The 23,321-nt window shown below is 50.5% G+C and overlaps 1 protein-coding gene across 1 annotated transcript; it reads right to left on the bottom strand.

Annotated features, from left to right (window-relative positions):
* Window positions 1-805: 805 nt before the first annotated feature.
* Window positions 806-21,407, bottom strand: LOC106593295 (7SK snRNA methylphosphate capping enzyme). Its single transcript, XM_045712457.1, is given in 6 exon segments — window positions 806-1,600; window positions 3,041-3,149; window positions 5,111-5,335; window positions 19,664-19,998; window positions 20,000-20,876; window positions 20,961-21,407. Coding segments are annotated over 6 exon segments (2,061 nt in total). The 3' UTR covers window positions 806-1,532.
* Between the last annotated feature and the right edge of the window lie 1,914 nt (window positions 21,408-23,321).

Genomic DNA, 23,321 nt, shown 5'->3' with positions numbered 1-23,321 from the left:
TAATAAGAAATAGCTAGCAGTTTGAATGATATAGGGCTTCCACCATGTTAAAGTAGTCAAATGGGCGGAGATTCCTATGGGTTGTAGCCTCAATGACGCTGCCCATGCTGTCACAGAAGCTATAATGGAAAAGGTATAAAGATGAGTCCTCTAGCTATCTCTATGGTTTTAACTAACACCACCATGCCCTGACGCAGAGCCAGAGCCCTCCACCGCTGCCCTGGGTTTAACTAACACCACCATGCCCTGACGCAGAGCCAGAGCAGAGAACTAGTAGACCACCTAGTACTACACAGCTGACTGAAATGATCAACGCTTGGGATCCTGAGTCGAAGACTGGGCCTTGTAGTTCACCTTCATGTCCAGCAGGGGCAGTAGAATTCCACTGAGTGATGAGATGGAGGTAAATCCTATGGTTGGAGAGAAACTGGTCTATCTATATCATATCGGGTTTCAGACACAGATGAAGTCTAGTCTAGACTAACTACTATGTTCATTGGAGATTCTCCATTTCATTTGGAGATTCTCCATTTCGGCCTCCCGTGTGGCTCAGTTGGTAGAGCATGGTGTTTGCAACGCCAGGGTTGTGGGTTCAATTCCCACGGGGGGGGGCCAGTACGAAAAGAAGAAAAAAAATGTACGAAATGAAATATATGTATTCACTACTGTAAGTCGCTCTGGATGAGAGCGTCGGCTAAAATGTCAATTTGTTTTTCTTTTAGGTTCAGGACAAGGCAATAATCTGGATCCGGCAAACTGGTACCTAGAATCAGTTCTTAACAACACGTCTGACACACACACTGGATCAGAAGAAGAAGACAGTTTATTGTAGCAGGTTACTGTTTAAAACATGGATGAGTCTGGAAGGAAATGACCTCATTAGGCAGGGAGGAAGTCACACCTCTCAGAACACACACTAGGAAGAACACTTTAATAAAGAAACATCAGCTTGTTAATTACACACACACACACACACACACACACACACACAATTACAACCTCCCTCATACACACAGAAACACACACACACACACATATATATAATAACATGCCTCCTCGTACACACACTGGAGGAAGAACTGGCAGAAACACACTCAAGCCCCGCTTGGCTCCTTCTGTGTTTCTAGTTTCTACTTCCTCCTCCAGGCTCCCTGTTCATTCAGTGGGATTGAATCAGAGAGGGTGAAACTGGCTCTGCAGAGGGCTCAACCAGGAAGGGAGAGAGATAGGAGGGTCCTCCATGGCCGTGAACTATGTGTGGTTTAGAAGTTTCTAGTTCAGTCTGTTAAAAGTTCTGTCAATCTGCTGGACTTGACTAACTAATCATTGATTAATAGTTTGGTCAGTCTGGCTGACTGACTGATCAATCAGTTATGAGTCATTAGAAACTCCTCTCATCCAATCACGTTCCACCAGAGTTCAGGTAGTGGTGAGCGTCCACCAATCATAGCAGCTGGGCGGTAGTTTCCACGGAGCCGCACAGCGCTCTCGGCAGCGGGCCACTTCCTGCGGTGCATTCGGGCACTCACGTGTCACATCTTGACCCAGTCACTTCCTGGGGCGGGGCCTTTGTGGAACAGGTAGATTGGCCTCTGGAATCCTGGAGGACACACACACACACACAGTTAACACACACACACACACACACACACACACACACACACACACACACACCTGTTAAAACACACACTGTTAACACACACACACACACACACACAGTTAACACACACACACACACACACACACAGTTAACACACACACACACACACAGTTAACACACACACATACACTGTTAGCACACTGTTAGCACACACACACACTGTTAGCACACACACACACACACACACACACACACACATGCACTGTTAGCACACATACACTGTTAGCACACACACACACACACACACACAGTTAACACACACACACACACTGTTAGCACACACACACTGTTAGCACACTGTTAGCACACACACACTGTTAGCACACACACACTGTTAGCACACACACACACACTGTTAGCACACACACACACTGTTAGCACACACACACTGTTAGCATACACACACTGTTAGCACACTGTTAGCACACACAAACTGTTAGCACACATACACTGTTAGCACACTGTTAGCACACACATACACTGTTAGCACACACATACTGTTAGCACACACATACTGTTAGCACACACATACTGTTAGCACACTGTTAGCACACACACACTGTTAGCACACACACACTGTTAGCACACACATACTGTTAGCACACACATACTGTTAGCACACACACACTGTTAGCACACACACACTGTTAGCACACACACACTGTTAGCACACACACACACTGTTAGCACACACATACTGTTAGCACACACATACTGTTAGCACACTGTTAGCACACACACACACTGTTAGCATACACACACTGTTAGCATACACACACTGTTAGCACACTGTTAGCACACACAAACTGTTAGCACACACACACTGTTAGCACACTGTTAGCACACACATACACTGTTAGCACACACATACTGTTAGCACACACATACTGTTAGCACACTGTTAGCACACACACACTGTTAGCACACACATACTGTTAGCACACACACACTGTTAGCACACTGTTAGCACACACACACTGTTAGCATACACACACTGTTAGCATACACACACTGTTAGCACACTGTTAGCACACACAAACTGTTAGCACACACACACTGTTAGCACACTGTTAGCACACACATACACTGTTAGCACACACATACTGTTAGCACACACATACTGTTAGCACACTGTTAGCACACACACACTGTTAGCACACACTCACTGTTAGCACACACATACTGTTAGCACACACACACTGTTAGCACACACGCTGTTAGCACACACACTGTTAGCACACACATACTGTTAGCACACACATACTGTTAGCACACTGTTACCACACACACACTGTTAGCACACACACACTGTTAGCACACTGTTAGCACACTGTTAGCACACACACACTGTTAGCACACTGTTAATAAACACAGTGTTACCTGAATCAGTCAGCAGTCTGTAACAGGTGAAGCCCACAGTAGAGGTGAGGTAACAACAGAAGTTGTCAGGTCTCAGTCTGATATCGCAGTAGTTCCTGTACGCCGTCTCCTAGGAAACACATGTTGATGTCATACACTGTAGACGTTTCAAACACCTTTCTGTGCTAACAGTGTACTAACAGTGTGTGTGTGCTAACAGTGTGTGTGTGCTAACAGTGTGTGTGTGCTAACAGTGTGCTAACAGTGTGTGTGTGCTAAGTGTGTGTGTGCTAACAGTGTGCTAACAGTGTGTGTGTGCTAACAGTGTGCTAACAGTGTGTGTGTGCTAACAGTGTGCTAACAGTGTGTGTGTGCTAACAGTGTGTGTGTGCTAACAGTGTGCTAACAGTGTGCTAACAGTGTGTGTGTGCTAACAGTGTGTGTGTGCTAACAGTGTGTGTGTGCTAACAGTGTGTGTGTGCTAACAGTGTGCGTGTGCTAACAGTGTGCTAACAGTGTGTGTGTGCTAACAGTGTGCTAACAGTGTGTGTGTGCTAACAGTGTGTGTGTGTGCTAACAGTGTGCTAACAGTGTGTGTGTGTGCTAACAGTGTACTAACAGTGTGTGTGTGTGCTAACAGTGTGCGTGTGCTAACAGTGTGCTAACAGTGTGTGTGTGCTAACAGTGTGTGTGTGCTAACTGTGTGTGTGCTAACAGTGTATGTGTGCTAACAGTGTGCTAACAGTGTGTGTGTGCTAACAGTGTGTGTGTGCTAACAGTGTGCTAACAGTGTGCTAACAGAGTGCTAACAGAGTGCTAACAGTGTGCTAACAGTGTGCTAACAGTGTGCTAACAGTGTGTGTGTGTTAACAGTGTGTGTGTGCTAACAGTGTGTGTGTGCTAACAGTGTGTGTGTGTGCTAGCAGTGTGTGTGTGTGCTAACAGTGTGTTAACAGTGTGTGTGTGCTAACAGTGTGTGTGTGCTAACAGTGTGTGTGTGTGCTAACAGTGTGTGTGTGTGCTAACAGTGTGCTAACAGTGTACTAACAGTGTATTAACAGTGTGTGTGTGCTAACAGTGTGTGTGTGCTAACAGTGTGTGTGTGCTAACAGTGTGCTAACAGTGTGTGTGTGTGCTAACAGTATGTGTGTGTGCTAACAGTGTGCTAACAGTGTGTGTGTGTGCTAACAGTATGTGTGTGTGCTAACAGTGTGCTAACAGTGTGTGTGTGTGCTAACAGTATGTGTGTGCTAACAGTTTGCTAACAGTGTGTGTGTGCTAACAGTGTGTTAACAGTGTGTGTGTGCTAACAGTGTGCTAACAGTGTGTGTGTGCTAACAGTGTGTGTGTGCTAACAGTGTGTTTGTGTGTGTGCTAACAGTGTGTTAACAGTGTGTGTGTGCTAACAGTGTGTTAACAGTGTGTGTGTGTTAACAGTGTGCTAACAGTGTGTGTGTGCTAACAGTGTGTGTGTGCTAACAGTGTGCTAACAGTGTGTGTGTGTGCTAACAGTGTGTGTGTGCTAACAGTGTGTGTGTGCTAACAGTGTGCTAACAGTGTGTGTGTGATAACAGTGTGTGTGTGTTCCATGATGGTGTGTGTGTGTGTGTGTGTGTGTGTGTGTACCGTGATGGTGTGTGTGTGTGTGTGTGTGTGTGTGTGTGTGTGTGTGTGTGTGTGTGTACCGTGATGGTGTGTGTGCGTGCGTGCGTGCGTGTGTGTGTGTACCGTGATGGTGTGTGTGTGTGTGTGTGTGTGTGTGTGTGTGTGTGTGTGTGTGTGTACCGTGATGGTGTGTGTGTGTGTACCGTGATGGTGTGTGTGTTACCGTGATGGTGTGTGTGTGTGTGTGTGTGTGTGTGTGTGTGTGTACCGTGATGGTGTGTGTGTGTACCGTGATGGTGTGTGTGTGTGTGTACCGTGATGGTGTGTGTGTGTGTGTGTGTGTGTGTACCGTGATGGTGTGTGGGTGTGTGTGTGTGTGTGTACCGTGATGGTGTGTGTGTGTGTACCGTGATGGTGTGTGTGTGTGTACCGTGATGGTGTGTGTGTGTGTACCGTGATGGTGTGTGTGTGTGTGTGTGTGTGTACCGTGATGTTCTTGCTGCGGCAGTAGGAGCTCCAGGGTTGTGACTCCAGGAGGAGCATACCGCCTGGTCGTAGGTGTGTATAGATCCGTCTGAACATTCTGACCACGCCCCCATCGCCACCGTGCAGTTGGACCCACTTGGTCACGCCCAGACACAGGATGACATCATATCCTGCGGTGGCGTCGCCATCATGAGGACATGGTTCTCTGTCCTCCATATAATCACCCTAGGAAACAGACAGGGTTAGATACACAACTGGTAGTAACCATAGCAACACTGGGAAATGGTGTGTGTGTGTGTGTGTGTGTATGGTGTGTGTGTGTGTACCGTGATGGTGTGTGTGTGTGTGTGTGTACCGTGATGGTGTGTGTGTGTGTGTGTACCGTGATGGTGTGTGTGTGTGTGTGTGTGTGTATGGTGTGTGTGTGTGTGTGTGTGTGTGTGTGTGTGTGTGTGTGTGTGTGTGTGTGTGTGTGTGTGTGTGTGTGTGTGTGTGTGTGTGTGTGTGTGTGTGTGTGTGTGTGTGTGTGTGTGTGTGTGTGTGTGTGTGTGTGTGTGTGTGTGTACCGTGATGGTGTGTGTGTGTGTGTGTACCGTGATGGTGTGTGTGTGTGTGTGTGTGTGTGTGTGTGTGTGTGTGTGTGTGTGTGTGTGTGTGTGGTGTGTGTGTGTGTGTGTGCGTGTGCGTGTGCGTGTGCGTGCGTGCGTGCGTGCGTGCGTGTGTGTGTGGTGTGTGTGTGTGTGTGTGTGTGTGTGTGTGTGTGTGTGTGTGTGTGTGTGTGTGTGTGTGTGTGTGTGTGTGTGTGTGTGTGTGTGTGTGTGTGTGTGTGTGTGTGTGTCTGGGAAAAATGAATGATAGCCGGGGTCAGTTCTACAGTGAGGGAAAAAGTATTTGATCACCTGCTGATTTTGTACATTTGCCCACTGACAAAGAAATGATCAGTGTATAATTGTACAATTGAAGATCATTACAGGAGGAAACGATTGACAGAGTGTGAGTTAAATGAATTGTCTAGCTAGCTACGTTCATATCTGTCAATTCATTTACTGGCTAGCGCCAACTGTTTAACTGGTAGTAACCATAGCAACACGGCCACTGAGGCGGCGCTAGCAGCAGGGCTAGCAGCAGGGCTAGCAGCAGGACTAGCAGCAGGACTAGCAACAGGGCTAGCAGCAGGGCTAGCAGCAGGACTAGCAGCAGGGCTAGCAGCAGGGCTAGCAGCAGGACTAGCAGCAGGACTAGCAGCAGGGCTAGCAGCAGGGCTAGCAGCAGGACTAGCAGCAGGGCTAGCAGCAGGACTAGCAGCAGGGCTAGCAACAGGACTAGCAGCAGGGCTAGCAACAGGGCTAGCAGCAGGACTAGCAGCAGGGCTAGCAGCAGGGCTAGCAGCAGCGCTAGCAACAGGGCTAGCAACAGGGCTAGCAACAGGGCTAGCAGCAGCGCTAGCAGCAGGGCTAGCAGCAGCGCTAGCAGCTAGGCTAGCAGCAGGGCTAGCAGCAGGGCTAGCAGCAGGGCTAGCAGCAGCGCTAGCAGCAGGGCTAGCAGCAGCGCTAGCAGCTAGGCTAGCAGCAGGGCTAGCAGCAGCGCTAGCAGCAGGGCTAGCAGCAGGGCTAGCAGCTAGGCTAGCAGCAGGGCTAGCAGCAGGGCTAGCAGCAGCGCTAGCAGCAGGGCTAGCAGCAGCTAGCAGGGACTGAGAGACTTCCTCCCCTTTTTGTTTTTGGAATTTCCACCCCAAATCAAATCAGAGAAGGGAAGAATCAATTGTAAACACAGAATTCAGAGGGAGAACCTGGAAACGGTGTTTACCGACTGCTCACACAACAGGACTGTTACAAACCTGTTATTTTACACAGACCACACTACCGCCTGGCATACGGCTGTAACCAGGCATTTCAGCTATACAACAAAGAAAGGCATCTGCAAGGGAAGGCAAATACACATTTTTTTGAGGACAGCGATAAGGACCAGGAAAACAGGTTTCTGACGGGAAACATGTACCAGAACGGTACTGTCATGGTCCAGGGCAGTGAGGCTGCACTCAGATCTGTTGTGCAGGACTCCCCCGGGATAGATGGAGGAAATGAAAAAGGACAAGGACAGCACCCCGACCTCTCCCCTCACCTCAGGCACCCCAACAGCAGGGCTATCCTCCCCCCTGCCTCCCTACAACCACCAGAGCCAAGACCACACTACCATCAGACTGCTGAGAGACAGGCTGACTCTGTTAGAGGTATGGGTTACTGAGCTGAAGGAGCAGCCCCCCAGCTACACCACCTCCAGACTGCTGAAAGACAGGCTGGCTGTGTTAGAGGTATGGGTTACTGAGCTGAAGTAGCAGCCCTCCAGCTACACCACCACCAGCCCAGACACAGAGCTTCTACAGGACCAGATCAACCAGTGCAGGACCCAGCTGAAGAACTCCAGGAGCTGAGAGAGAGCCTTACCACAGCTCTGGAGGAGGTAATGGGTCACCATGAGGAGAGAGCCTTACCACAGCTCTGGAGGAGGTAATGGGTCACCATGAGGAGAGAGCCTTACCACAGCTCTGGAGGAGGTAAAGGTCACCATGAGGAGAGAGCCTTACCACAGCTCTGGAGGAGGTAAGGTCACCATGAGGAGAGAGCCTTACCACAGCTCTGGAGGAGGTAAAGGTCACCATGAGGAGAGAGCCTTACCACAGCTCTGGAGGAGGTAAAGGTCACCATGAGGAGAGAGCCTTACCACAGCTCTGGAGGAGGTAAAGGTCACCATGAGGAGAGAGCCTTACCACAGCTCTGGAGGAGGTAAAGGTCACCATGAGGAGAGAGCCTTACCACAGCTCTGGAGGAGGTAAAGGTCACCATGAGGAGAGAGCCTTACCACAGCTCTGGAGGTAATGGGTCACCATGAGGAGAGAGCCTTACCACAGCTCTGGAGGAGGTAAAGGTCACCATGAGGAGAGAGCCTTACCACAGCTCTGGAGGAGGTAAAGGTCACCATGAGGAGAGAGCCTTACCACCGCTGGTAAAACCCAGTGAGGTGGCCATCCTCATTGATTCAAATGAGAAAATTCATAAAAGGAAAAACTCTTCCCCCACCACAAGGTGTCCAAAATATGGTGCCCCAAAAACACAGGATGCACTCCACATCCTGTCCCAGCCTGACTTTGGCACACCAGGCCACATTATTATTCACACCGGCACAAACAACCTGCGAGAGGAACAGGAGAGAGTAGGCAGCCTGGTCAACAGAGTAGTAGAGAGGAGCAGGAGAGAGTAGGCAGCCTGGTCAACAGAGTAGTAGAGAGGAGCAGGAGAGAGTAGGCAGCCTGGTCAACAGAGTAGCAGAGAGAGCCTCTGAGTGGGTCCCTAACTCCCACATCACCATCTCCACTCTGCTGCCCTGAAAGTCAACGCTGACATCACCAGAGGGTGTGGCCTACTCCCGAACGTTCACGTTGCTCACCACCCAACAATCACCCCAGAGCATCTACACGACCACTCCCACCTGAGGAAGCAGACAGTAGGGATGTTTGCCAAGTCTCTAAAGGTACGTGGCACTTGGTAGACAAACACCCCATGATGTACTGGACAGAGGAGCACCCAGAGACCCCTACCAGACCTCTGCACCACCAAGGAGCCCCAGGTCCCCTCAACGCCCCACCAGACTACTGCACCACCAAGGAGCCCCAGGTCCCCTCAACGCCCCACCAGACCACTGCACCACCAAGGAGCCCCAGGCCCCCTCAACGCCCCATCAGACTACTGCACCACCAAGGAGCCCCAGGCCCCCTCAACGCCCCATCAGACTACTGCACCACCAAGGAGCCCCAGGCCCCCTCAACGCCCCACCAGACCACCAAGGAGCCCCAGGCCCCTCAACGCCCCACCAGACCACTGCACCACCAAGGAGCCCCAGGCCCCCTCAACGCTCCACCAGACCTCTGCACCACCAAGGAGCCCCAGGCCCCCTCAACGCCCCACCAGACCACTGCACCACCAAGGAGCCCCAGGCCCCCTCAACGCCCCACCAGACCTCTGCACCACCAAGGAACCCCAGGCCCCTCAACGCCCCAACAGACCACTGCACCACCAAGGAACCCCAGGCCCCCTCAACGCCCCACCAGACTACTGCACCACCAAGGAGCCCCAGGCCCCCTCAACGCCCCACCAGACTACTGCACCACCAAGGAGCCCCAGGCCCCTCAACGCTCCACCAGACCTCTGCACCACCAAGGAACCCCAGGCCCCCTCAGCGCCCCACCAGACCTCTGCACCACCAAGGAACCCCAGGTCCCCTCAACGCTCCACCAGACCTCTGCACCACCAAGGAGCCCCAGGCCCCCTCAACGCCCCACCAGACCACTGCACCACCAAGGAGCCCCAGGCCCCCTCAACGCCCCACCAGACCACTGCACCACCAAGGAGCCCCAGGCCCCCTCAACACCCCATCAGACCACTGCACCACCAAGGAGCCCCAGGCCCCCTCAATGCCCCACCAGACCACTGCACCACCAAGGAGCCCCAGGCCCCCTCAACGCCCCATCAGACCACTGCACCACCAAGGAGCCCCAGGCCCCCTCAACGCCACATCAGACCACTGCACCACCAAGGAGCCCCAGGCCCCCTCAACGCCCCACCAGACCACTGCACCACCAAGGAGCCCCAGGCCCCCTCAACGCCCCACCAGACCACTGCACCACCAAGGAGCCCCAGGCCCCCTCAACGCCCCACCAGACCACTGCACCACCAAGGAGCCCCAGGCCCCTCAACGCCCCACCAGACCACTGCACCACCAAGGAGCCCCAGGCCCCCTCAACGCCCCACCAGACCACTGCACCACCAAGGAGCCCCAGGCCCCTCAACGCCCCAACAGACCACTGCACCACCAAGGAGCCCCAGGCCCCCTCAACGCCCCACCCAGACCACTGCACCACCAAGGAGCCCCAGGCCCCCTCAACGCCCCACCAGACCACTGCACCACCAAGGAACCCCAGGCCCCCTCAACGCCCCACCAGAACCAGCACACCCCACCCACCACCACAGCATCAACACCTCCATCGGTGCAGCCAGACTGGACCGGGCCCAACCCTACCACCCCACACCAGTCCTACTACCCCACACCAGTCCAAAATACAGTAACTACTAACTACTGAGTTGTTCAGAGAGATAAACAAGACAGTCCAAAATACAGTAACTACTGAGTTGTTCAGAGTGAGATAAACTGCACAGTCCAAAATACAGTAACTACTGAGTTGTTCAGAGTGAGATAAACTGCACAGTCCAAAATACAGTAACTACTGAGTTGTTCAGAGAGATAAACAGCACAGTCCAAAATACAGTAACTACTGAGTTGTTCAGAGAGATAGAGATAAACAGCACAGTCCAAAATACAGTAACTACTGAGTTGTTCAGAGAGATAAACAGGACAGTCCAAAATACAGTAACTACTCAGTTGTTCAGAGTGAGATAAACAGCACAGTCCAAAATACAGTAACTACTGAGTTGTTCAGAGAGAGATAAACAGCACAGTCCAAAATACAGTAACTACTGAGTTGTTCAGAGTGAGATAAACTGCACAGTCCAAAATACAGTAACTACTGAGTTGTTCAGAGACATAGAGATAAACAGCACAGTCCAAAATACAGTAACTACTGAGTTGTTCAGAGATAAACAGCACAGTCCAAAATACAGTAACTACTGAGTTGTTCAGAGAGATAAACAGCACAGTCCAAAATACAGTAACTACTGAGTTGTTCAGAGAGATAAACAGCACAGTCCAAAATACAGTAATTACTGAGTTGTTCAGAGACAGAGATAAACAGCACAGTCCTAAATACAGTAACTACTGAGTTGTTCAGAGAGATAAACAGCACAGTCCAAAATACAGTAATTACTGAGTTGTTCAGAGACATGGAGATAAACAGCACAGTCCAAAATACAGTAACTACTGAGTTGTTCAGAGAGATAAACAGGACAGTCCAAAATACAGTAACTACTGAGTTGTTCAGAGAGATAAACAGCACAGTCCAAAATACAGTAACTACTGAGTTGTTCAGAGTGAGATAAACAGCACAGTCCAAAATACAGTAACTACTGAGTTGTTCAGAGTGAGATAAACAGGACAGTAGAAAACATGTATTTTAGTACAATAGCGGTGTCTGTGTTTAGTGCAGATGTATTGGAGGAGCGGTTTAATCTCACTCAATCCTCCTGTCCTCTGAGGACCTCCGCTGAGCTGGTCCTGCTGTTGGGCCCTGTGGGGTGGAGCGGGCCAGGTCTGGGCGGGAAGCTTCCTCTCTGGTCTGGTAGAGGTGGGGGTCTGGTCTGGTCTGGTAGAGGTGGGGGTCTAGTGTGGGGTAGTAGGCCTGGTGTGGGGTAGTAGGCCTGGTGTGGTAGAGGTGGGGGTCTGGTGTGTAGTGGAGTGGGCCAGGTCTGGGCGGGAAGCTTCCTCTCTGGTCTGGTAGAGGTGGGGGTCTGGTGTGGTAGAGGTGGGGGGTCTGGTGTGGTAGAGGTGGGGGGTCTGGTGTGGGGTAGTAGGCCTGGTGTGGGGTAGTAGGTCTGGTGTGGCGTAGTAGGTCTGGTGTGGGGTAGTAGGCCTGGTGTGGGGTAGTAGGCCTGGTGTGGGGTAGTAGGTCTGGTGTGGGGTAGTAGGCCTGGTGTGGGGTAGTAGGCCTGGTGTGGGGTAGTAGGCCTGGTGTGGGGTAGTAGGTCTGGTGTGAGGTAGTAGGTCTGGTGTGGGGTAGTAGGTCTGGTGTGGGGTAGTAGGCCTGGTGTGGGGTAGTAGGTCTGGTGTGGGGTAGTAGGCCTGGTGTGGGGTAGTAGGTGGGGGGTCTGGTGTGGGGTAGTAGGCCTGGTGTGGGGTAGTAGGTGGGGGTCTGGTGTGGGGTAGTAGGCCTGGTGTGGGGTAGTAGGCCTGGTGTGGGGTAGTAGGTGGGGGTAGTAGGCCTGGTGTGGGGTAGTAGACCTGGTGTGGGGTAGTAGACCTGGTGTGGGGTAGTAGGCCTGGTGTGGGGTAGTAGGTCTGGTGTGGGGTAGTAGGCCTGGTGTGGGGTAGTAGGTCTGGTGTGGGGTAGTAAACCTGGTGTGGGGTAGTAAACCTGGTGTGGGGTAGTAAACCTGGTGTGGGGTAGTAAACCTGGTGTGGGGTAGTAGGTCTGGTGTGGGGTAGTAAACCTGGTGTGGGGTAGTAAACCTGGTGTGGGGTAGTAGGTGGGGGGTAGTAGGTCTGGTGTGGGGTCTACTCTCTACTCCCTAACCCCTACTCCCTAACCCCTACTCCCTAACCCCTACTCCCTAACCCCTACTCTCTACTCCCTAACCCCTACTCCCTAACCCCTACTCTCTACTCCCTAACCCCTACTCTCTACTCCCTAACCCCTACTCCCTAACCCCTACTCTCTACTCCCTAACCCCTACTCCCTAACCCCTACTCTACTCCCTAACCCCTACTCCCTAACCCCTACTCTCTAACCCCTACTCCCTAACCCCTACTCTCTACTCCCTAACCCCTACTCCCTAACCCCTAACCCCTACTCTCTACTCCCTAACCCCTACTCTCTACTCCCTAACCTTTACTCCCTAACCCCTACTCCCTACTCCCTAACCCCTACTCTCTACTCCCTAACCCCTACTCTCTACTCCCTAACCCCTACTCTCTACTCCCTAACCCCTACTCCCTAACCCCTACCCCTACTCTCTACTCCCTAACCCCTACTCCCTAACCCCTACTCTCTACTCCCTAACCCCTACTCCCTAACCCCTACTCCCTAACCCCTACTCTCTACTCCCTAACCCCTACTCCCTAACCCCTACTCTCTACTCCCTAACCCCTACTCTCTACTCCCTAACCCCTACTCCCTAACCCCTACTCTCTACTCCCTAACCCCTACTCCCTAACCCCTACTCTCTACTCCCTAACCCCTACTCCCTAACCCCTACTCCCTAACCCCTACTCTCTACTCCCTAAGCCCTACTCTCTACTCCCTAACCCCTACTCTCTACTCCCTAACCCCTACTCTCTAACCCCTACTCCCTAACCCCTACTCTCTACTCCCTAACCCCTACTCCCTAACCCCTACTCTCTACTCCCTAACCCCTACTCTCTAACCCCTACTCTCTACTCCCTAACCCCTACTCCCTAACCCCTACTCTCTACTCCCTAACCCCTACTCTCTACTCCCTAACCCCTACTCTCTAACCCCTACTCTCTACTCCCTAACCCCTACTCTCTACTCCCTAACCCCTACTCTCTACTCCCTAACCCTTACTCTCTAACCCCTACTCTCTACTCCCTAACCCCTACTCTCTACTCTCTAACCCCTACTCCCTAACCCCTACTCTCTACTCCCTAACCCCTACTCTCTACTCTCTAAACCCTACTCTCTAACCCCTACTCTCTACTCCCTAACCCCTACTCTCTACTCCCTAACCCCTACTCTCTACTCTCTAACCCCTACTCCCTAACCCCTACTCTCTACTCCCTAACCCCTACTCTCTACTCCCTAACCCCTACTCTCTAACCCCTACTCTCTACTCCCTAACCCCTACTCTCTACTCCCTAACCCCTACTCTCTACTCCCTAACCCTTACTCTCTAACCCCTACTCTCTACTCCCTAACCCCTACTCTCTACTCTCTAACCCCTACTCCCTAACCCCTACTCTCTACTCCCTAACCCCTACTCTCTACTCTCTAACCCCTACTCCCTAACCCCTACTCTCTACTCCCTAACCCCTACTCTCTAAACCCTACTCTCTACTACTGTCCTGTTTATCTCTCTGAACAACTCAGTAGTTACTGTATTTTGGACTGTGCTATTCTTTCTTTCTGCAACATGAAATCACTATCAGTTAATATGTGGAACATTCAGGCCCTAAACTCATCAACCTTCAGACTGAAGAGTTCAACACACATCCGAAAGATGTTGACGTCATCGTTCTGCGGGAGACATGGTGTAAGCCTGACTTCGTCCCTCACTGTCCCACAGGCTACAGAGAGGTACTTGTACCATCTCAGAAACACAGCTCTGTCAATAAAAACCTTTGATCACAGCCAAATTACCTTGTTCCTCAAAAGAACAGACATGGAAACAACCACACATTCACAGCCCAGTAATCTGTACGACATCAGAAATTCATACAGATGGAGCCCAAAACAGCACAGAAGAATACCAGAAAGCAACCTGGAACCAAAAATATCCAAACCCTCTTAGACAACTTCCTGGATAGCACATTCACTCACAGTAAAGAAGGCATCTATCTAGCAGTAAAGAAACATCAACTATATATATATATATTCAGGCAAAACGGCAAAACTGAAATGGAGCAAAAACATAAACAGAGTCATGTGGGACGCCGAAAAAGATGGCACCGCTTTAGAGATCTCCTAAATACCCACACGTAAATACTGAAATTCAACAGCATACACTTACATTTACACTTCCTGTCTTAATAGATTGACTTGAAGTACAGTTCAATGTAAAAGACCATCGGCATTTTGAAAACGTCCCACGTTATTGAAATGTCGACTTCTTCTTCAAGCCACACGTGGAGGCCACGTCAACTAGCAAACAAACAAGCATGTCCTCCCGAATCCCCCCTCACCAAGACATGGATAAACACGCCCCCAGAGACAAATTAGTACAAGGATCAATTCGAGCAAACTGATGAAAAGATGGGACACGATTTTGTTGGATGTGGCATCCGATGTCTCCACGATAAAAACAACAGCTACCGAGCTAAAGGGAAAAAGTTGATGCAGTACGAGAGAGGACGGACGGTGCAGAGGGACGGATTTCCACAGCGGAGGAAGGTAATAAGAATCCCGAGTAAAAGCTGGACTAATCTTGCGTTGTGCAGAAAATTATCGCTGTAGGACTTTTCACGACAGGCACGAATTCTAAATTGAAACAAACCCATCGCATCCGCTTCCTACGTTCTGCAAGCCCGGGACGAGGTGCTTAAAGCAGCGAACGAGAGAGCGGTGTTCTTCAGAAGGGAAGGTCGTCGGCTGTCTTTTTAACTCTGTCCAAGAAAACTGGCACTGAAGAGGAAGGAGTTTACAACGCCGAAGAAACAACTACACGAGACACACACACACACACACGCATGCACACACACGCACGCACACACACACACACACACACACACACACACACACACACACACACACACCTGGCATTCCCAGCCATCTTGCTCTTTTCTTGGAAGAGAAATCAAAATGACTTTCAAGGACAACGTGGAGGCAGAGAGATTTCTTGCTAGAGCAAGGTGTTTTGGCCTAGATAAAGACAACGAGACAAGGTCAAATACAAGTTCAATTGTAGGCCGTTTACTATACAAACGAAGGTAGCCTATGTGTTTGCGAGACTCTGGGGAATATTACTAGTTTAGCCTTTGAAATGCCTCACAGACCAGAAGTGTAGTGTTGCTAGTTTAATATGAAGAGGATGTAGGGCTTTACCAGATGTTACATTGTACCATTTATCATTTGAAATGGCAAACTTGGCAAAGCATTGGGCCAAACGGGAGGGTGGGATGCTGGCGAAAAACGGCTTTCATATGGCTGATCGACAAAGGACACAGTGTTGTTGTCCTCTTTCACCGTTTATTCTGCAAATACATACACCGTAAAGAAAGCTGAATTGAATTGAGAGAGAGAGAGAGAGAGAGAGAGAGAGAGAGAGAGAGGAGAGAGAGATGAGGGAGGAAGGGAAGGTGGGAGGAGGGGAGGGAGGGAGGGAAGAGAGAGAGAGAGAGAGAGAGAGAGAGAGAGAGAGAGAGAGAGAGAGATGAGGGAGGAAGGGAAGGTGGGAGGAGGGGAGGGAGGGAGAGAGAGAGAGAGGAAAGAGAGAGGGAGGAAGAAAGGGAGAAAGAGAGGAGGGGAGAGAGAGAGAATGTGAGAGTTAAAAGGTCCACTGTGCAACTCTGGGGTTAGAGGTCAGAGGTAACTCACACATTCCACACCGGTGACAAACACTCCCCTGAGCTACAGAGGAAAATATTGACATGATCACATCGTACACACACACACACACATACCAAACAGCAACCACGTCAAAACACACACACCCTCACAAAACATGTGTGGAGTGCAAAAGAGTGTAGCTGCCAGCACAACTGGCAGAATAACAAGAAGGAGCGAGAAAATGAGAGCGAGAGGCCAGTTGGCAGAAGGAAAGAGGAAGTGTGGACTAGTTGGATCAGGATTGGCTAGGTTCCTTTCTAAATGTAATCCGTTAGTTACTAGTTACCTGTCAAATTATAAAAATCAGTAAGGTAACTTTTTGGATTCCCCAAACTCAGTAACATAATGTGATTGGTGGTCATCATAGTGGTCTCTGATTGGTGGTCATCATTAGTGGTCTCTGATTGGTTGTCATCATTAGTGGTCTCTGATTGGTTGTCATCATAGTGGTCTCTGATTGGTGGTCATCATAGTGGTCTCTGATTGGTGGTCATCATTAGTGGTCTCTGATTGGTGGTCATCATTAGTGGTCTCTGATTGGTGGTCATCATAGTGGTCTCTGATTGGTGGTCATCATTAGTGGTCTCTGATTGGTGGTCATCATTTGGTGTGTCATCATTAGTGGTCTCTGATTGGTGGTCATCATAGTGGTCTCTGATTGGTGGTCATCATTAGTGGTCTCTGATTGGTGGTCATCATTTGGTGTGTCATCATTAGTGGTCTCTGATTGGTGGTCATCATTTGGTGTGTCATCATTAGTGGTCTCTGATTGGTGGTCATCATTTGGTGTGTCATCATAGTGGTCTCTGATTGGTGGTCATCATTAGTGGTCTCTGATTGGTGGTCATCATTTGGTGTGTCATCATTAGTGGTCTCTGATTGGTGGTCATCTTTTGGTGTGTCATCATAGTGCGACGCAGTAATTGTTTCAAAACATCTCCTGCCATGTCACTGATGCGTCGTGAAACAGTGTTGTTTGATGGAGGCATTGTCTGTGTAGTTTGGGCCTTTTCCCCCCAGCATTGTCCCAGCCGTATCCGCGGCTGCAGGAAGAATGAAGTCCTCCACAATAGTATGGGGCTTCCTGTCCTGGCCACTCGGTAGCTCACCATATAAGATGATTATAGCCCCCTTCTGATTAATGGTATCTGTTGCTTTTATACACGTCTTACTACTCGAAACTCGTCTTTATTCTCGATCAAATAATTCCTGCGGCTTATTTTTCAAATTGTCACGTTTTGTTTCTAAATGTCTAAGAGTGAATGTTTTCCGTGAGCGAGTAACGGTTAATGTGATTGGATGTTAATGATTTGACTTCCTGTATTTGACATTGTTGTTGTTATTTCGCTGAACACCAGATGGTTTAATGGTTATTTGTGGCAGTGAAACGAGGCGACTCAGATGCACACACTAAATCATTCAAACATCATTCAACATGAGTCATTAAAACTCGTTTTTCAACCACTCCACAAATGTCTTGTTAACAAACTATAGTTTTGGCAAGTCGGTTAGGACATCTACTTTGTGCATGACACAAGTCATTTTTCCAACAATTGTTTACAGACAGATTATTTCACTTATAATTCACTGTATCACAATTCCAGCGGGTCAGAAGTTTACATACACTAAGTTGACTGTGCCTTTAAACAGCTTGGAAAATTCCAGCTGTTTATTCTGAGTTTAAATGTATTTGGCTGAGGTGTAGGTAAACTTCCGACTTCAACTGTATGTGAGAATGCTATTCATTGACTACAGCTCAGCGTTCAACACCATAGTGCCCACAAAGCTCATCACTAAGCTAAGGACCCTGGGACTAAACACCTCCCCCTGCAACTGGATCCTGGACTTCATGACGGGCCGCCCCCAGGTGGTAAGATTAGGTAACAACACATCCGCCACGCTGAGCCTCAACACTGGGGTTCCTCAGGGGTGCGTGCTCAGTCCCCTCCTGTACTCCCTGTTCACCCATGACTGCGTGGCCAAGCACGACTCCAACACCATCATTAAGTTTACCGACGACACAATGGTGGTAGAGGCCTGATCACCGACAACGATGAGACAGCCTATAGGGAGGAGGTCAGAGACCTGGAAGTGTGGTGCCAGGACAACAACCTCTCCCTCAATGTGAGCAAGACAAAGGAGTTGATCGTGGACTACAGGGAAAAGGAGGGCTGTTCACGCCCCCATTCTCATCGACGGGGCTGCAGTGGAGCGGGTCGAGAGCTTCAAGTTCCTCTGTGTCCACATCACCAACAAACTATCATGGTCCAAACACACCAAGACAGTCGTGAAGAGGGCACGACAAAACCTATTCCCCCTCACGACCTTCACAAGCCAGAATGTTGAATAAAATATATATCAACAGGAAAGGATGAATACAACAACGGTTTAAAGCGCTGGTAGTGCCTTCAGATTTATCACCTGAAGCATGCACAACACGCATGCACAACACGCATGCACAACACGCATGCACAACACGCATGCACAACACGCATGCACAACACGCATGCACAACACGCATGCACAACACGCATGCACAACACGCATGAACAGCACGCATGCACAACACGCATGCACAACACGCATGCACAACACGCATGAACAACACACATGCACAACAGCGCATGCACAGCACGCATGCACAACACGCATGCACAACAACGCATGCACAACACGCATGCACAACACGCATGAACAGCACGCATGCACAACACGCATGCACAGCACGCATGCACAACACGCATGCACAACACGCATGCACAACACGCATGCACAACACGCATGCACAACACGCATGAACAGCACGCATGCACAACACGCATGCACAGCACGCATGCACAACACGCATGCACAACACGCATGCACAACACGCATGCACAACACGCATGAACAACACGCATGCACAACACGCATGCACAACACGCATGAACACTAGCCCAGCTGGTGCACCTGTTTACATGGTTTCTGACAGAAATCTGAAGGCACAACCAGCGTTTCCAAAAAGACCAACCACACAGAGAAGCGTTAAAAGTTAATATATTACTTTATTCAGCATTCTGGCTCATTTCTGCCTAACGTGAAATCAAATGGAATTCAACATCAGGTTTCCAGCACAGACAGACAGACAGACAGACAGACAGACAGACAGACAGACAGACAGACAGACAGACAGACAGACAGACAGACAGACAGAGGCAGACGGAGAGGCCATCTTGTCCTATAAGATGGAGGCCAGTAGCTTTACAGCAGAAAGACAGAAAAACCCAAGACTACTTATACATGTTATAACAGCTCATAGAGGCTGGATATACATGTTATAACAGCTCAAATACCACCTGATCAGTCTGGCTTTCCCCTCGGCTTATCTCAGCCCTCTCTCTCTCACCTCTAAACTAAAGTAGTTTACATTTCAATTCTATTATTTTATTCCCTTTTTTTGTTGCTGTACAGGTTTTTTGAAAGTCGCATTAAATCCCATATATTATTATCAGCTCATAAAGTCCACCTATGACACACACACACGCGCACACACACACACACACACACACACACACACACACACACACACACACACACACACACACACACACACACACTCTCTCTCTTACCGTTATGAAGGAGACGTTGTTGGGGAATGTTCCAGGTGTTCCGTGGGCCAGGGGGGAGGCGGGGAAGAGGGGGGGAGCAGCGATGGGACCCCGACACACCCTGAAGGAGAGGGGGAACGGAGGGAGAGGGCGACCTACACCCCGGGGGCCACTCGAGGGCGACAGCAACGACAGGGTTCTCTTCAGTTCCTCTAGAGCGCTACACTTCTCGTTCTGGCCCTCCTCCTCCTCCATCTTCTTCTCAGCCATACCGGACGCCATCTTAGTTCCTCTCTGTGTTCTTCCTTCATTCTGCTCAGCTGTCTCTGCTTTCTGTTTACTCTCTCCCCTCTCTCCCCATCCCCTCCTCCCTACCCCTGGCGTCCTGTGTGAGTCGTTCGGACAGGAAGTGGCGAATGTTCTGCCTAGCGGCGTGCACCAGCCGCCCGTCCACATCAATACCCAGGATGTGGGCCGGGTTAAAATGGCGTGCTATGGCCAGGGTCAGGTGACCGGTGCTGCAGCCAATGTCCAGCACCGTTTTCCCTCTGAACCAATCGGGTCGAAGCAGGCCCAGACGAGGGTCCTCGAACCGCCCCACCTGCCCATCGCGGTAACCGTAGTAACCGTGGTAGCCGTAGTAACGGCTGTAGTTGCCGTGCTGGAACGTGTTTTTCTTCTTCTGGGGTTTGTGACGGAAGGAGCTCTGGGCCTGCTGCTGACCTACCACCACTGACCCTAACCTTTGACCTCTGAGGCCTGACCCTGGCACCAGGGGGGTGTGGAAGGTGTTGGGTGGGGCAGCGGTGAGGGCGGGGGTCGGAGTAACCGACGAACGGTCAGACCTCGTTGAGGTGGTACGCCTCCGTTTACGCTGCCGATGGGCTCCGTCGCCATGGGGACGGGGTTTAGAGGCGGAGCCGAGTGGCGGGTGGGTGTGTCTCCGGGGCAGGATGGGCGGAACTACCTCATCCCGACAGTTAATGGTGGTGTTGAGTTCGTAAGGCAGAGGAGACTGCGGCGCTACGCTTTCGGAGAGGCCCTCTCTGGGAGCTTCCGGTACTGCAGCTAGCTCACCGGTAACACTGACGCTAACGCTAGCAGGGAACAGAGCTAACACCTCACCTCCTGTCCCTGAATCACCCCGAGCTTCTACCTTTGACCCCTCAGGCTGTGTGGGGGGTTCAGGCTGCGCCCCTCCTCCTCCTCCTCCTCCTCCTCCTCCTCCTCCTCCCCCTCCTCCTCCTCCCCCTCCTCCTCCTCCTCCGTGGTGACGGTTGCGATGTCGCTTCCTGTTTTTCATGGGGGAGACCAGCACCCCTCCCCCTTCCTCCCCCTCTCCTCCCCCACTCTTCAGGTTCAGGGGGTCTGTGATGTCACGCGGGACCAGGATCTCTACGGGGTCTCTGGCCCGGGCCGGTAGGGGCGAGGACTTGGGCGTCTCGGCGTTCAGCGCGCGGCTCACCTCCTCATCCAATAGAGAATTGAGGTTCAGCGGGTCGAAAATGTTCCCGCCCAACAGGAAGTTGGAGGGAAGGACGGGATCCGATTGACTGTCACTGTTGGCGCGGCGACGACGCTTCCCGAAGCCCGGGTGCTTGAAGCTGCCGCCCAGAGAGTAGCGCCGCTTCCCCATTCGCTGCTGCTGTCCCGGAGGGAAGACCTGGGGGTTGTTGTGGGGGGGCTGAAGGCCGTTTTTGGTCTTTAAGGGGTGTGTACTTCTTGTTTTGGGGCCGTGAGGATGTGGCTGTTCCGTTAGAACCATTCTTCCGGTGAATCCGGTTGGTCCCAGACAGGGAGGAGGAGGGGACATCATTACCCCACCCACCCTGTCCACTCCCCCTCCCCTCCTCCTCCTCCTGACGCAGGGCCTTCTGGGACAGCAGCGTCGCCCCGCCCATCACGCTGTAGAACAGTCTCTTTGTCCAATGACATCCTGATCATCCTGTGGGAGACACTGCGGGCGCCTCGGCCAATGGCATCGATCTACAGACAGGAAGTGGGAGGAGTTAGGGGTCATTTACACACCAGATTAAAAAAAACTTTTAAAAAACAGCTTATCTAAGGCAGTATCTCAAATGACACCCTATTCCCTTTGTTGTGCACTACTTTTGAACTGAGTCAAGCTGCCACACATAGGGCTCTAGTCAGAAGTAGTGCACTATTTAAAAGATAACAGGGAGGGAACCAACCATATGAAACACTTCCCTCCAAACCTGTTACTTTTGTATCATTCTCTCTCTCTCTCTCTCTCTCTCTCTCTTTCTCTGACTGTCAGTCTCCCCTCACGCTGCTCTCACCCCTAGACAGAGATAAGGTGCACAGCCAATCTATCTAACAGGCCAAGCTCTGTGAGAGGTGTGAGAGAGTTCTCCACTCCCCCCTTTACGTGCCGTGCGTGGCTCCGCCTCCCGCGTATTGAAATAGAATAGAACAGCTAATCTGCATAAAACACGTCCTCGGATTCAGTCGTCACTCAATTCTCATGAATAATTCAGCAGAAGAGAGAGCTGCGTGGAAAACCGCGCAGCCACGCACAATGAGTGACAGCGGAACGGCCAGCCCCCTCCCCTTCACACACACACACACACACACACAGCCTTCCCCGACCGAAGCTGCTCTCTCTCTCCCCGCCTTCTCTCTCCACCGCGGCTCCCTCCCCCCAGACACTGAACGCTTTAAAAAAAATCAAAAATACACCCATCAACTGACTTAGCGAGAGGTTTTTTCCTAACGTTCTCCTGCTGCGAGTAAACCTGACCTCATGCACTTCCTACTAAAGTACACAATCACATCAAAATCATAACACCTACATGAAAGACCCCTTCCGAAGGAGGAAAAACAAAAAACAAAAAATCGTTTGCGTCAGACCATTACATTTTTTTCGTCCTGTCTGATCAGTTATCTTTTTGTGTATGTATGTATGTAAGCTACTGAGTTCTCTCTTTCTTTCTTTTTTTCTCTCTTTCTTTCGCCGTCTAAACTCTGAAACGTTTCTGCAACTGCTTGAGCTTAGCTATTTATCGCTGAGTTTCACGCTCTTTATATGCCCCTGCAAACACACACACGCCATGAGCGACATACCATCCGACCAATAGCTGTTCTCTCTGGGGCCCGACCTCCTCAACGTGACCAATGGAATCTGAGCATCGCCGTGGAAATATGATTATGTCCCGCCTCCGGAGGAGAGGTATCCCCGCCTCTGCCTGTCAGAATTGTCAACTCATCGATTTTTTGGCGTGTCATTTACTACCAATAAACGTTTAAATGATGTTAATCGACGCTATATTTGATACAGTCACCGACTGAACCGTTCAGATCCGTGTTAGTTCGGTCTGTGCGTGTCGAAGAAGTTGTTTTTAGCGACAGAACAGGGATCTGAAACGGACACCCCAGTCCATGTCAACAAGAAGGCAGATAGCGAACGCTGTATTTTACTGCAGATGGTTTATAAATACCCCCACCAGTTAAACCAGTCAATAGTATGAAAGAGAGCATATTTGGTAACGATAGAGACAACAAAGATGTGTCTTTTATTATCCCCCCCACCCCACCACTCCCCCCACTCGTCTTGCCCATGTGTAAGGAACAAGGCTTATGGGTAATGTAGTTCTTCAATACCTGTCAGGACACACGACAAAACAGTGAACGTTTTGCACACAACGGGTTGAAAAGTTGC

Source organism: Salmo salar, unplaced genomic scaffold (assembly GCF_905237065.1).
Source record: "Salmo salar unplaced genomic scaffold, Ssal_v3.1, whole genome shotgun sequence".
In the NCBI taxonomy this organism is placed as follows: Eukaryota; Metazoa; Chordata; class Actinopteri; order Salmoniformes; family Salmonidae; genus Salmo; species Salmo salar.
This window is presented reverse-complemented; position numbering and strand designations above follow the sequence as displayed.